Source organism: Myxine glutinosa, chromosome 4 (assembly GCF_964187855.1).
Source record: "Myxine glutinosa chromosome 4, kmMyxGlut1.1, whole genome shotgun sequence".
Classification (NCBI taxonomy): domain Eukaryota; kingdom Metazoa; phylum Chordata; class Myxini; order Myxiniformes; family Myxinidae; genus Myxine; species Myxine glutinosa.
The window spans coordinates 39019258-39032376 of NC_136264.1; the positions used below are offsets into that span (position 1 = coordinate 39019258).

At 44.7% G+C, this 13119-nt stretch overlaps 1 protein-coding gene across 3 annotated transcripts in view; it reads left to right on the forward strand.

Moving 5' to 3' along the window:
- LOC137424593 (5'-nucleotidase domain-containing protein 3) overlaps positions 1–13119 on the forward strand; it is a 114379-nt gene that overhangs the window by 34436 nt on the left and 66824 nt on the right. For all 3 annotated transcript variants that reach the window (XM_068112196.2, XM_078775645.1, XM_068112197.2), the window contains exon 5: positions 11969–12059. In XM_068112196.2, coding sequence (XP_067968297.1) covers positions 11969–12059 — 91 coding nt within the window. The remainder of the gene's footprint in view (positions 1–11968; positions 12060–13119) is intronic.

A 13119-nucleotide genomic window follows, 5' to 3' on the forward strand; every position in this document is an offset into this window, starting at 1 on the left:
ACCTTTGTTGCTGCTCTACGTTCATTACCCATGTCTCGCTCCCATAAATCATAACACTTCTCACACATGCAGCATACACCTTTCCCTTCAGCTTCAACGACACTCCCCTCCTCGTCAGCACGCCACTCAGTTCCCGAAACTTCTTCCATGCACATCTCACTCGAGCAACCGTTGCCGAGTCTGATCCACCTTCTCCATTCAGCATGTCTCCTAGGTAACAAAATGTTTTCACACCTTCCAGCTTCACGCCGTCTCCAAGATCCAACTGAAACCAGCATATATTCAACCATCTTTACAGGCCATTTTTCCCCGCAAGCGGGGGTTGGCCTTTTTCGGGGACCGTGGTTGTTGTTGTTTTTCGGTCCCCTTTTTGAAGCAATGTTTTACGGCCGGATGCCCTTCCTGACGCCAACCCTTTTTGCCGCCTTTAACGACAAACAGGGAATTACCAGTGAACTGGTACTCAATTAGCCGACCTCGGAAGGATGAACGACGAGGTAAAATGATTTGGCATTTGTCATCGATTCTGATTTGGATGTAATTGCTTTTCCATTATATTTGCCCTTATTTCAAATATGTTAGTTTCTTCTTTGCTTGAGCTTCACCTGGTTCTCCAGCTATAAACGCTTACCGGTATATACTTTACTCTGGGTACAAATACAAATATAACTTTTTCTGGTGGGTAACATAGGCTATGTAGCCACGGCCTCATGGAGGGGGTCTGGGGGGGGGGGGCCGGGGGAGGGGCGTAAATTATCCATGTAAATGTGTACCGTTTAGTGCCACCTGGTGATGGTGGCAGAGGGTATTACATTTTCCTTTTTTACCTGGACAACACCGAGGTTAAAGCACCTCTTGCACGGGAAATTTTGTCCTCCTTCTCTTACCCCCCTCCCCTAAAACGGAGGGGCCTGTCAAAGCCACCCCCCCCCAAATATGTAAATGTAGTATATCTTCCCCTCCCTCTCCCCTCACCTCCCCCTCTCCTCACCTTCTTCTCCCCTTCCTCTTCAACTCCCCCCCCCCCCCACTCCCTTCCTCACGCCTCCCTCTCCTGCCCTTCCCACCCCCTCAGAAATGCCGGGTTCTCCTGCTCGTACATCATATGATGAAACCAACTATTGAGCAAGAACTCAAGATGTAGATCAATTTGGGGCAAAAAGCATGGGTAAAGTTTGTTTCCTCGAGAATGACAGGCAAAAGAGTGAAATTTTGGGACACCCCAAAAAAAGAGAAACTTCTCGTACTTCAGGGATATCAATCAAGAGTGAAGACAAAAGTAAATCATGAGTTGATAGCGATCAAGCAGGAAATACGATTTATTTCTAGGTTACTCGTTGCAGCAAGAAGTAAGCCTGACCTTGTTGACAAGGATGCCATTGGAGATTTTTGAATTGAATGCATCTCTACCTTGCAATTTCCATCCAGATAAAATAAAATAAAACCACCTTTAGAGGCCATTTTTCCCCGCAAGCGGGGGTTGGCCTTTTTCGGGAACAGTGGTTGTTGTTGTTTTTCGGTCCCCTTTTTGAAGCAATGTTTTACGGCCGGATGCCCTTCCTGACGCCAACCCTTTTTGCCGCCTTTAACGACAAGCAGGGAATTACCAGTGAACTGGTACTCAAATTAGCTGACCTCGGAAGGATGACAGGCTGAGTCAACCCCCCTGGTGTTAATTCAGCGATTGACCGGGATTCGAACCCAGGATCCTAGGATCCTAAGCCGGCACCCTAGCCGCTAGCCCAACACCAGGGATTCTTCCATCCAGATAGATCCATGATAATGCTCTCAAGCCAATTCCAAGTTGTCATCAGTTCTCAATTTGCTTTCACCAGAAGGCACAGCCAAACCTGAATTTGGTGACATTCTTCAGTTCTAATCATTGGTGAAATATGCACAGTTAATATGGTACGTAAAACCTCAGATATGTCAAATGCTATGCACTTTACCAGAAAACGTGTCGACCTTGTAGTTGGAATGGGAGCATCTTATGATGAAATTAGGGTTGTTCTTGACCAGTATCTTTCAAAGAAACGTGTGAATACAGAACATCCATGACATCACCAATCCAAGATATCACGTCAATGACAATAATGAATTTTTTGACAATATGACAACATGAAATGACAATAATGAAAAACTTAATTTTGCATTTCAATGCTAAAGCAGAGCCCACAAAGTACCTATCAGACAAGCTCATCGGTTATTACCAGGGCAAGTCACAAAAACTTGTCGTATGCATCACAACAATGAAAGTCATCAGTCAACTGTCATCATGCTAGCTGGCTGGGTGTGGGTACCTCTCTCACCAGCCATGGCATGACTTCTGCAACTCATTGGAACTGACACAATCTGTCAATTTCCTGACCTGGATCTCAGTCAACAGAGCATGTTCTCTTCTAGATTTGGTTATGACAAACTTCCCTGCAAATGTCTGCTGTTCTTCTTCTGCTCCAATCGGTTTATCTGATCATTTCCTTGTTGAAGTGGACACCTCTCTGGCCATTCTCCGAGAGCCTCCTCAGCATCGACGAGTCTGGCATTTCACTCAGGCGGACTGGCATGGTCTTCAAGAAGCCATCAATCATCTGGACTGGTCTCCCATCTCTACTGCCTCTGACATCAACTTTTCCTGGGAATTCTTCCAAAGTAAACTGCTCTCTCATGCACAGATTTATCCCAGCTCGTCTTCAGTTGTCTTACCCTTGCTCCCGTCCATGGTACACTGAATCTTGTGGTGAGGCAGTTGCCCTGAAACAACCTGCCTTTGCCTCTTGGAAGGCAAATCCAACTGAAGGCAATCTCAGTTCCTTCCACCAAGCTCGGAACAAGTGTGTGTGTCTACCCTCAGGAGAGCCAGGAAGCACTATCTCTCTACTCTCAAGACTGAACTCTCAAACCTGTTGCCTTCCTCCAAATCCTGGTGACGTCTGGTCAAATCTGTTTGTGGTGTTTGTTCCCCTCCATCCCCTCCCTTACCTCAAATGGCTACACAGTTGACACCACACGTGACAAGCCGAATGCCTCAACTCTGAGTTTGCCTCACAATCTTGTGTCCCAAACCCATCTCTCTCTGCACCCACCTTACCCAGTCGAACCCAGCTGCTCTTGGACTCTGTGGCCTTCTCTCCTGACAAGGTGGAAAAGGTTCTGTCAAACCTCGACTCTGATTCTGCAACTGCACCAGACGGCATCAGCCTACAGGTCCTAAAATCCTCCCCTGCCGCTCTTTCCCACCCTCTCTTGATTCTCCTCACCCTCTCTTTTTCTCATGGTCATCTGCCATCAGCTTGGAAATCAGCTAACATCACCACTTTACACAAAAAGGTGCAAAAACAGATCCTAGCAACTACAGACCAATCAGCCTTCTCCCATTTATCAGCAAAGTCATGGAATCCATCATTGCTTCGGATATCAAATCCTTCCTCTTCTCTTTTCTTGATCTCTGATCATCAATTTGGTTTCAGACCAGGTCACTCTACTCTGGACATGCTGCTTCTGCTGTCTCAACAATGGATGGAGGTCCCCAATGTCAAACAGGAAATCGGAGCTGTCTCCCTTGACATATCATGTGCCTTAGATACGGTCTGGCACTCCGCTCTGCTCACCAAACTCTTCTCCTATGGTATCCAAGGAAATCTCCATGCATGGCTTGCGGACTTCCTCTGTGGTCGTAGTCAACGTGTGTCCCTGAATGGATTTCTCTCATCTCCCCTTCCTGTTCAGGCTGGATTTCCCCCAAGGTAGTGTTCTGGGCCCTGTGCTTTTTCTGGTCTTCATCAATGATCTCTCCGACTCTCTGGAAAATCCTCTCGATCTCTTTGCTGATGGCTCCACTCTCTGCCGCTCCATTCCTCATCCCTCAGATCGGCTGTCTGCTGCCTCGTCACTCTGTGCAGACCTGGACAAAATCACAGACTGGTCAAACAAGTGGAACATGTCTTTCAATCCTGACAAATCTCACACTCTTACTTTGTCTCTCCAAAAGGACCGACTGGACAACCCTCCCATCTACTTTCTCAACAATCCTCTCCAAGAGGTTCTGTCACTCAAGCTTTTGGGTCTCGCTATCTGCCATGATATTTTCTGTGAAAATCACATTTCCAAGCTGGCCTCCAAAGGCAGTCGCCGACTGGGCATCCTCCGTCGTACGAAGTCCTTCCTCGGCACACCTGAGCTCCTCACCACATACAAGGCTTTCATCCGCAGCTCAATGGAATACTGCTCTCCACTCTGGGCTGGTGCTCCTTCCTCACACCAACCTCGGCTTCACGCTGTTGAAACTAAAGCTTTCAGAATCATTGGAATCTCCCGTGATGAAGCTGATTCTGAGGGCCTTTCACTCACTCACCGCAGGCAGGTTGGTGGTCTTTCTGTCTTCTGCAGACTCCTATCCGGCCTAGCTCCCCCAGCTCTATCTGTTATCTGTCCCCCAAATATTCCTACAGGTCGCACATGATCTGCCAGCATTCACCCCAGATCCACTTTTTTGAAATCTCAACTTCTTTCCTGCATGTCCTAGCAGTGTCCATGTGTTTTATACCTCTCCCACCCTCCTCCTTCCCATGCCTCCTCCCCCCAAGCCCTCTCCCTCCCACAGATCTCCCGATGTTTCTGTTCTCTACTGTTCTACTTGTGTGCTTCCATCTCCCTCCCCATCTTGTCTCCCACTCTCTTTATTATATGTTTTATGTGTCCGGTTTTTTTTGTGATTAATGTTAGCTCTTACACGAGCCTCGATCTTGTATACAAAAAGTAAAAAACAGACCAAAAAAACCCCCAATTTCTCCTGTCTGAGGCTGTCCGTGTGCCAGAGATGACAGCTGGGCATCACAATCCTTAAGAAGGAGACCGATTTGTTGGCTCTTAGTCTAGGGCGATTAGTAATTTCGTGTTTTTTGTTTGTTAAAATTGATTTAGCAATGGATTCTGCTTCAGAATATTATAGAGATGTAAAAAAAATAGGGTTCCATTTTTTCTTTTACGTCTAATAGGTAGTAATTCGAAGAAATCCAAGATGGCCACCATAAAATTTGGAAAATACACTTTTGTGCATATCTTTGTATCTAGATATCATATAAACATGAATAATATGTCCTTTTATATGTTTTCAGACCCAAGGAAGCCATATCTGCCATTGTTTTTACAGAAAAATGCAAGGAAATTAAAATAGTGGGCAATATACCAGCCAAAATGGAGACGGCCGTCGTGAAATCGGATCGTATAATTTCCCAATTAGAATCGATTCAATAAACAATCTTCACTGATAACATTTATTTTGAATACACACACACGCACACGCACACACACACACACACACACACACACGCACACACATACACACACACCTAAACATAAACGATGAATGAACATAAACGATCACATAAACGAATGCCTCATTCATCCTCATCCATATCTATCACACGCGGTTCATTGATGTTTGCTTTGTTGTTACAACTGTAACCCACACACCCACAAACTTCAGTACAAGGAATATTGTTATTGCGACAGCTACATCTTCCCATACACCCTTTCTTGCACCCACAGTTCACGAGATTCATTATTGCTTCTGGGGCTGGAGGATTCAGGCATCGACTTGGGGCATAAACCCCATCATCCGAAAGTAACTGCCAACCATACTCGACAGGTGATGGAAGGGACGGATGGCTTTCTGCTGCCTTTCTCCATATCATTGCGATATAATGTGCTCGCTGAACGTGTAACTTTAGCGAACCAGTGGTAGGTGGAAGACTCTCTCCCTCAGCAGCACGGTTGGAGAATAAGAACCAGCGAAGCTCGTTTACTTTCGTGTGAACTTTAGACTTGTACAGCAGACAGACGAAGCGTTCCAGCTGGGAACACACTTCTGGTGACGGATCAGTTTGTCCCAAAGACTCCAGAGCCTCCCATATCTTGTTGTCACATGTCATGAAGACCTTAAAGCACCAGTCCTTGCTCCTGCCAGCGAACCTTCCAGACATGTCACTTCCCGTGAATGCGTGGAATCCAAGTATTGCAGACGCACGTTTCTCTCCTAGCATGCCATGAATAGGTTGGACTGCAATGCTCCTCCTCAACTTTCCCTTCCCAGTGAGAAACCTCGTAGCAGGTGGTAGATCGTGAAATCTCTGAATCAGTAGGAGGAAGATATCGGTATCTGGCGAATCAATGATAACTTCTGCATCTTTGTCGACTGTGAGAGCATGCAGAATTAAGAGTGTATCGGCCTCTTCTTGGCTGTGCGTGAGTAGACTGTCTGGAACTTCAGTGTTGCCCGTGGTCTTAGTTCCTGATGTCACCATGAACTTCTTCAACTTGTTTGGATGAGCCTTGCTGTAAGATAGACACTTCACAGCCAAGTACTCTGTAAGCTCTGCCTTGGTCTTCACATTGGAAAGGAAATCTTTGAGTGAAATCTTCTGGATCAATGTACTATCCCTGACGTGATAGTATGTTGATTTCCCCTTTGTCCTCTTTAGGCGCATTTTGTCTTTCAGTGAGTTATCGATGTATCGGTCGAATACCAACCTCACGTCATCATAATGCACGGCAATATTTTCGAGGCGTTCAATGAACGATTGAGCAAAGTCACTGCATGTAATCATTTGTTCTGTTTTGGAGATCCCGTTAACAAGAGCCATGCCATCAATGATTATCACTCTATGGCGAGAAGTAGTCTCGTTTTCATTGATCACTCCTGATCTTGTGGTTGTGTCTGGGTTTTGGCTGATCTGAGAGGGTTCCTGCAAATTTTGGCTTGAGATTTCATAGTCAGTTGATGGGTCATTAGTTTCTTCCCCAGCGTGTGCTGCTGCATCATTCAAAGCGGCAATTCCCGCGTCTTGATGCTCATTGATTTCTGTCGAAATAGGTTCTCCTGGTGGATCATGTACATCCTGCTCTTCAGGCTCAGCCAGATGCTCAAGTTGACGAAGGATTTTTGCCTTGTCGTATGCCAACAAGAGGGATCCATCAGATGCAAATAAAGAACGTGGAACGATGCCAAATTCATAGGTGCCAATACATTCTTTCAGGTCGAGCTCTGGTCGGCTCCGTGAGATAACGATGAACCTCTGCAACAATCCTCGCTCTTCTTTGACTTTGATCAGCTTGTCGCCCGATCTCACTTCTGTTGTGGCATTCGAACTCTTGAATGTTCGAAGTTTTCTTTTCGTCATTTTGTCCCACACAGAAAGTTTTCCCTCAGCTAAACGATCTGTGGCAAATTGCTGGAACATCTGTTGTCCGATCTCGTCGCGCTCTAAGATGTCGCTGGACACTTTTTCATTCATGACTTCTTTGGTGAGCAGGTTGTAGACCTCGTCTACTTCCTCTTCCATAAATGGATCGCCATGTTCACGGAACACCCTAGAAAGCTTGGAGGCATGGCTCATCACCCGGGAAAGCTTTCCCCCCGTGATTTCGTGGTGTTGTTTTCTGCTCTGGTTTTCACCAAGACCATATCCCTCCGCAAACTCGTGCAGTGACTTTGACAGCTCAGGTGCAATGAGGAAGAACTTGTCAAGCGCCTTCTCATTTTGAGTTATCCCTACGATTCCTCCAATCACCTTCAGTGTACGGTTTTCTTGCTCAATGCCATGGTCTGGGGCTATTGATGTGAAGCCTGCCAATCCTTTTGTCACACAGAAGTTCCCTTTCATGAATTCCCTCCACAGTTCTGGGTGCTGCTTTTCAGTCTCCTGCATTGTTGAAATGTAGAGAGGGAGCAACCGAGCATAGTTTAGATGATCGTGAGCGAAGAAGTACTTCGTGAGAGACTCGATGCTCTCCATATGCAGCAGCAGATCACGTTGTCTTGTACTTCTAATGAACAGAAGGATAGTCTCAAACTGTTTCATGTAGTTCAGGATGAAGCGCTGTATCTTGTTTGTGCTGACCTCAAATTGTTCCAGTTTTTTGGTCATATCTCTGGACTCCATCATGGCCAATGTTTTTTTGAGAATGTCGCATAGATTCTTCTCTGGCTCCATGCTCCCGCTGATGTCTCTCTGATATGCCTCTCCCAGACGAACAGATGACTCGTTCAGATAGGCCCTTTCTTCAGGTTCCATTGCCAGGAATCTCTGGAAGTACAGGTTGTACAAAGCGATCAGTGTTACCATGTGTGCCTCCAGAGCTCGATACAAGTGCCTCCCATTTAGTATTTGGCTCACTGTGGTTGGCGAGAAAAGTCCAGCCTCGACCCATGCCTGATCAATTCCACTCCCTTCCACGTATTTTCCTAATGCAGCTAAGGCCCAAAACACAACATGTAGCTCACCAGGTCGGAAGAGGAATTGCTTCCTGATGTCCTCGCGTTCCACCCACAGCTTCATCGCCAGGTCGTATAGCTGCAAATCGAGAGTCATGACTGTGATTGCCTCACTCCCCATAACACGAGTTGTGATGTTGTGAGCTCTCATCAGACCCGTGTACAGTGTATCATAGTCTGTAGGAGGCGACCTTATCAACGGAGGAACGAGAGCAACATTGGTCTTCTCACTGGACGAAGATAGCAAGGAATTGAAGGCTCCCCACGTCCCCGGAGCTGTGAGTTTGACGTCAACTTCTCCTTCTTCCTCGAAGTTCAGGCATCCAATCATCCAGGTCATATCGGTTTTCTTGTTCTTGTCTGTCTCGGGTTTTGATGTGAGCAGCTTGCAGTCGCTCTTTCTCTTCTCGGGTGCTGGCTTCTTGCAGGTCAACGTTTTACAGCCAACTGCATCATGTATCGTTTGAGCTTTTGATGACCGGTCAAGTTCAATTGGTGGTATCATGGGTGATTTCTCCGGTGATACAGGCTGGTAGATCGCAATTGCTGTACCATGAAGGGTATTCATCCCGCAAGGAGTTGACTCTAGAAAATCGATGTTGTCCATGGCAAACCAGACGAACGTGTCCTGAACCAACCATGGTGGTAGACAGATGCCTCCGGTGGACTCCATTTGCTTCAGTACGGAGTTGGCAATGCTGGTCTCAATCTCCATGACCTTTTTGTAGGAGATGGCGAGGTCCAGATGTGCAAGTTTCTCTACAAGCGCCTTGGATCGTGTGTTTTTGTGTATGTCGAGAGCTAAGCCCACACTCAATGGAGTTTCAAATCGTTGTTTGAATGATCCATCCTCGCTTCTTGGTTCGTACGATACCTGTCGGTCAGATTTATAAGCACCGACAAAGTGCTGCGCCAACAATGATGCACTCACACCAATGGAGTCCTCCCTGTTGCTATTTCCTACTTTCCTTGTTCCCATGACTGCATGCTTGCAGAAGATGTTGAGCATCGGGGGTGGCTTGTAATCAGCAAAGGTTCCATTAAATTTCCATGCTGGGGAAGATGCGATGTCTTTCCTCAATATTTTCGCAGCTCGCAAAAGTACTTTAAAATCGTCTTTGATGCTGTCTGCTGTAATTGTGCTTGATATCATGTGGTCTTTGAGCTTTGTGGAAAGAATCTGCTCTGGCTTTGTTTTGTTTGAGGGCCGGCTGAAATGAACATCGGCAATGTTGTCTAGGATCAATTGTTTCAGGTATGGCTTATAACTATGGTTGTCTGAGACCGGAAAGTCGTGCTCCTTAAGTAAATTGACATAGGTTACATGAATTTCATTCATATTCAGCACAGCATTTTCAGTAGTATCATTCAACGCAGTTTCAACAATTTCAATGAGTTCAAGGTCTGATAACACCTGACCAAAGTTAACATTGGTTGTTTCTGTTTGTTTTTCCGTCTTAACTATAGCACGTTTGGCCTTAACTACACATGGTAAATGATATTTCATGTCCTCAGCCATTGCTTGCAATGGGTCAGGCGAACTTATGACACTGTTCAGTCTCACTTTCAGATTGTCATTACTTGTTTCTTGGCCAATGTTTCTGATCTGGAGTCCCATGTTCTTTGTTGACACATTGTGTAGTTCACTTCCTCTGTCTTCCTGGCATATGACACATCTGAGCGCGTCAAATGTCTGTTCTCGGGAACACCTTCTGGATGTTGACGTGCTTTCCCCTAGATCACTAGAACTTGGTCGTCCTCTCTTTTTCAGTCGGATTTCTGCGGCACTGCCTGATGTTGTTCCTTTCTCAAACCTAGCCTTTGCTCGATCAATGTGCATCTTATTGGTAACATCTTTGTAACAAGCTTTATGGTAGCGGAGACCTTTTGCGAGCAATTCTTCAGCAGAGGAATATTGCAAACGTCTATTCAATGATGCAAACTTTGTTTCACCATACGTGTACTGTTCCTCAGCACCTGCCATCAGTTTCTCGACAGAGGAGAGTTTTGGTTTCGTTACAAAGGTTGTATAATCTGTTTGCCCTATGGCCATTTGGCATACAAAACAAAGTCCGAAATCTACTGACTTCTCAATCTTCCTGGGTGGTGAGTCACTCATCTTGAAGGTAGGTGTAATTTTCTAGACACTCTTGAACTGTCGTCGGTCCTGCAAAGATAGATACTACTATTCAGATTCACATTTCGTCAACACAGTCAAAACCAGACCTTAACTAGATGGTGGAAACTTAATTAACCGATTTCATGCCGGCCGACCCCACTTTGGCTGGTATATGTCCACTATTTTATTTTCCTTGCATTTTTCTGTAAAAACAATGGCAGAAATGGCTTCCTTGGGTCTGAAAACATATAAAAGGACATATTATTCATGTTTATATGATATCTAGATACAAACATATGCACAAAAGTGTATTTTCCAAATTTTATGGCGGCCATCTTGGATTTCTTCGAATTACTACCTATTAGACGTAAAAGAAAAAATGGAACCCTATTTTTTTTACATCTCTATAATATTCTGAAGCAGAATCCATTGCTAAATCAATTTTAACAAACAAAAAACACAAACAATATTGTTATGACATATGGGCCTGCACTATCTACTACTGGAAGCAAGTGGATGATGGACTCGAGGCAGTCTGCACTGCTAGAGCTTTATAAATGCTAGAGCTTTATAAATACTGCATAACTGCAAGATGCATTGTGAACGACAGTTATGTGGTTGCTAGAAACATCATTTGGCATGTACAGACATGTGACTGTATGGGTGTGGAGATATATGCCATAACATGGTGCACAAGAGTCCTTTACAAATGGATGAGAATGACTGTTGTGGTTACAAAAACGTATGACGTAACTTTCCTTTCCAACACGAAAACGCAGAGATTAGTCCGTATTTGACTCTGTGAAGCATCTTCCAAAAATCCATTCACGGTATGTGGTGTGATTAGTGACTTATTACTTGGAAAAGCGAAGATTTTTCAAGTACCGTATATTGGTCGGTTGTGTTTGTTATTCTGTCTGTCTGTTTGTCTGTCTGTCTGTCTGTCACTCGTCTACAGGTCACAATTCTAAACTGATCGTCATGAAACTTCAAGTTGTAGAGGTCGTCACAATTGAGAAGCCCATAGATTTTGAGGTCAAAGGTCACCTGGAGGTCAAATTTCTAAAATCGCCATTTTACATCCGATTGACGTGAAAATTGAACAGCATTTGTATGATGAGTCACTAAATTAGTAAACCCACTATTCAAAGGTCAATTCAAGGTCAAACTTCTAAAATCATCAATTTTCATCTGAAAAATCGTCACTTTTCTTCCTTTTGACCCAAGCTTTGATCAAGATTGTCAATTTTAATCTTGATGAAATGGACAATTTGATGGATCAATGGCAACCTTTTATGGGGGGGGGGGGGGGGGGGAGGAGGAGGATGGATTTTGCAAGTATTGTGCTCTGCATGATGTCTTCTTGTTTATTTATTGTTGATATTTTGTCCCTGAAATTAAGTAATGCAATTATATTGTGAAACAGACCTGTGCAAATTTGATAATTTTTACTTAATACATTGATACATATTAATAAAGGCGAAACAGTGAAAAGACCGAGTTGGCATAGAATCCGAAATGTAGATAAAGTATGCATGCTCCTTGACTCAAATGGGTTCTTTGTCGTTTGATTTTAGTGGGTTGAGTCTTGTTCCACACGAGGAGGTGCAGGAGTTGTATGAGGGTACACATGTGCCCCTGGAGCAGATGAGTGATTTCTATGGCAAGGTGAGTACGGCTTGCGACTGCTTGAGGCTTGCGTGCAATTTCGCTTTCTGTGCTCTGATAAAATGGTGAGGACAGGCCCCCCTATTCCCTCACACCTCACTTCACCCCTGAGTGCAAGGTGGCAAGACCAATTATGCCAAATCTTAATTATATCATAACAGCTTTTTCTGAGGTGCAAAGACTAATATTATTGCCTTGACTCAATTATGAATATCATCCTCTTGTAAAAGTATTTAAAAAAATATTCAATGTTTTCTGGAGAAACGATCGTGCTGCATTTCCTTGAACATGTTAAACATCTCACGGTACTTTTTAAAAAGAGTGTGCCATTACCAATGTCAGCTTCCAAATTCCTGCCTCCTGATTCTCGAGGAAAATGTTGCTGTAGCTGACATTGATGGTGCCAAAAGACACACGTATGTTGACATATGTAGGATTCCATACAGCATCAACCTCCAGACAAACGCCACAAATCGTAATGCAACTCGTTCCAAGATACAACAACAACAACAACAACATGCATTTTAAGGCCATTTTCCCTGCTAGAGCGGGGGTTAGCCTTGCGGTCCCCATGACAATCTTCTCCATTTTGCCCTATTTTCTGCATCTCTCCTTGTTAACCCCCTTGCCCGCATTTCTTCTTCAACCATCTTTAGCCAAGTCTTTCTCGGTCTTCCCCGTCCTCTACTTCCTTCTACATTCATTTCCATCACTCTTCTCAACCAGTCACTTTCATCCTTCCTCAACACATGACCAAACCATCTCAACCTGTTCCTCTTCACAGCATCAATCACAGGCTCTATTCCCATCATCTTTCGCAATTCATCATTTGTCTTCCTCTCTATCAACGATACTCCGCACATCCATCGAATCATTCGCATTTCCACTCTTTCCAACCTTCGTTGCTGCTCTACGTTCATTACCCATGTCTCGCTCCCATAAATCATAACACTTCTCACACATGCAGCATACACCTTTCCCTTCAGCTTCAACGACTTTCCCCTCCTCATCAGCACGCCACTCAGTTCCCGAAACTTCTTCCATGCACATCTCACTCGAG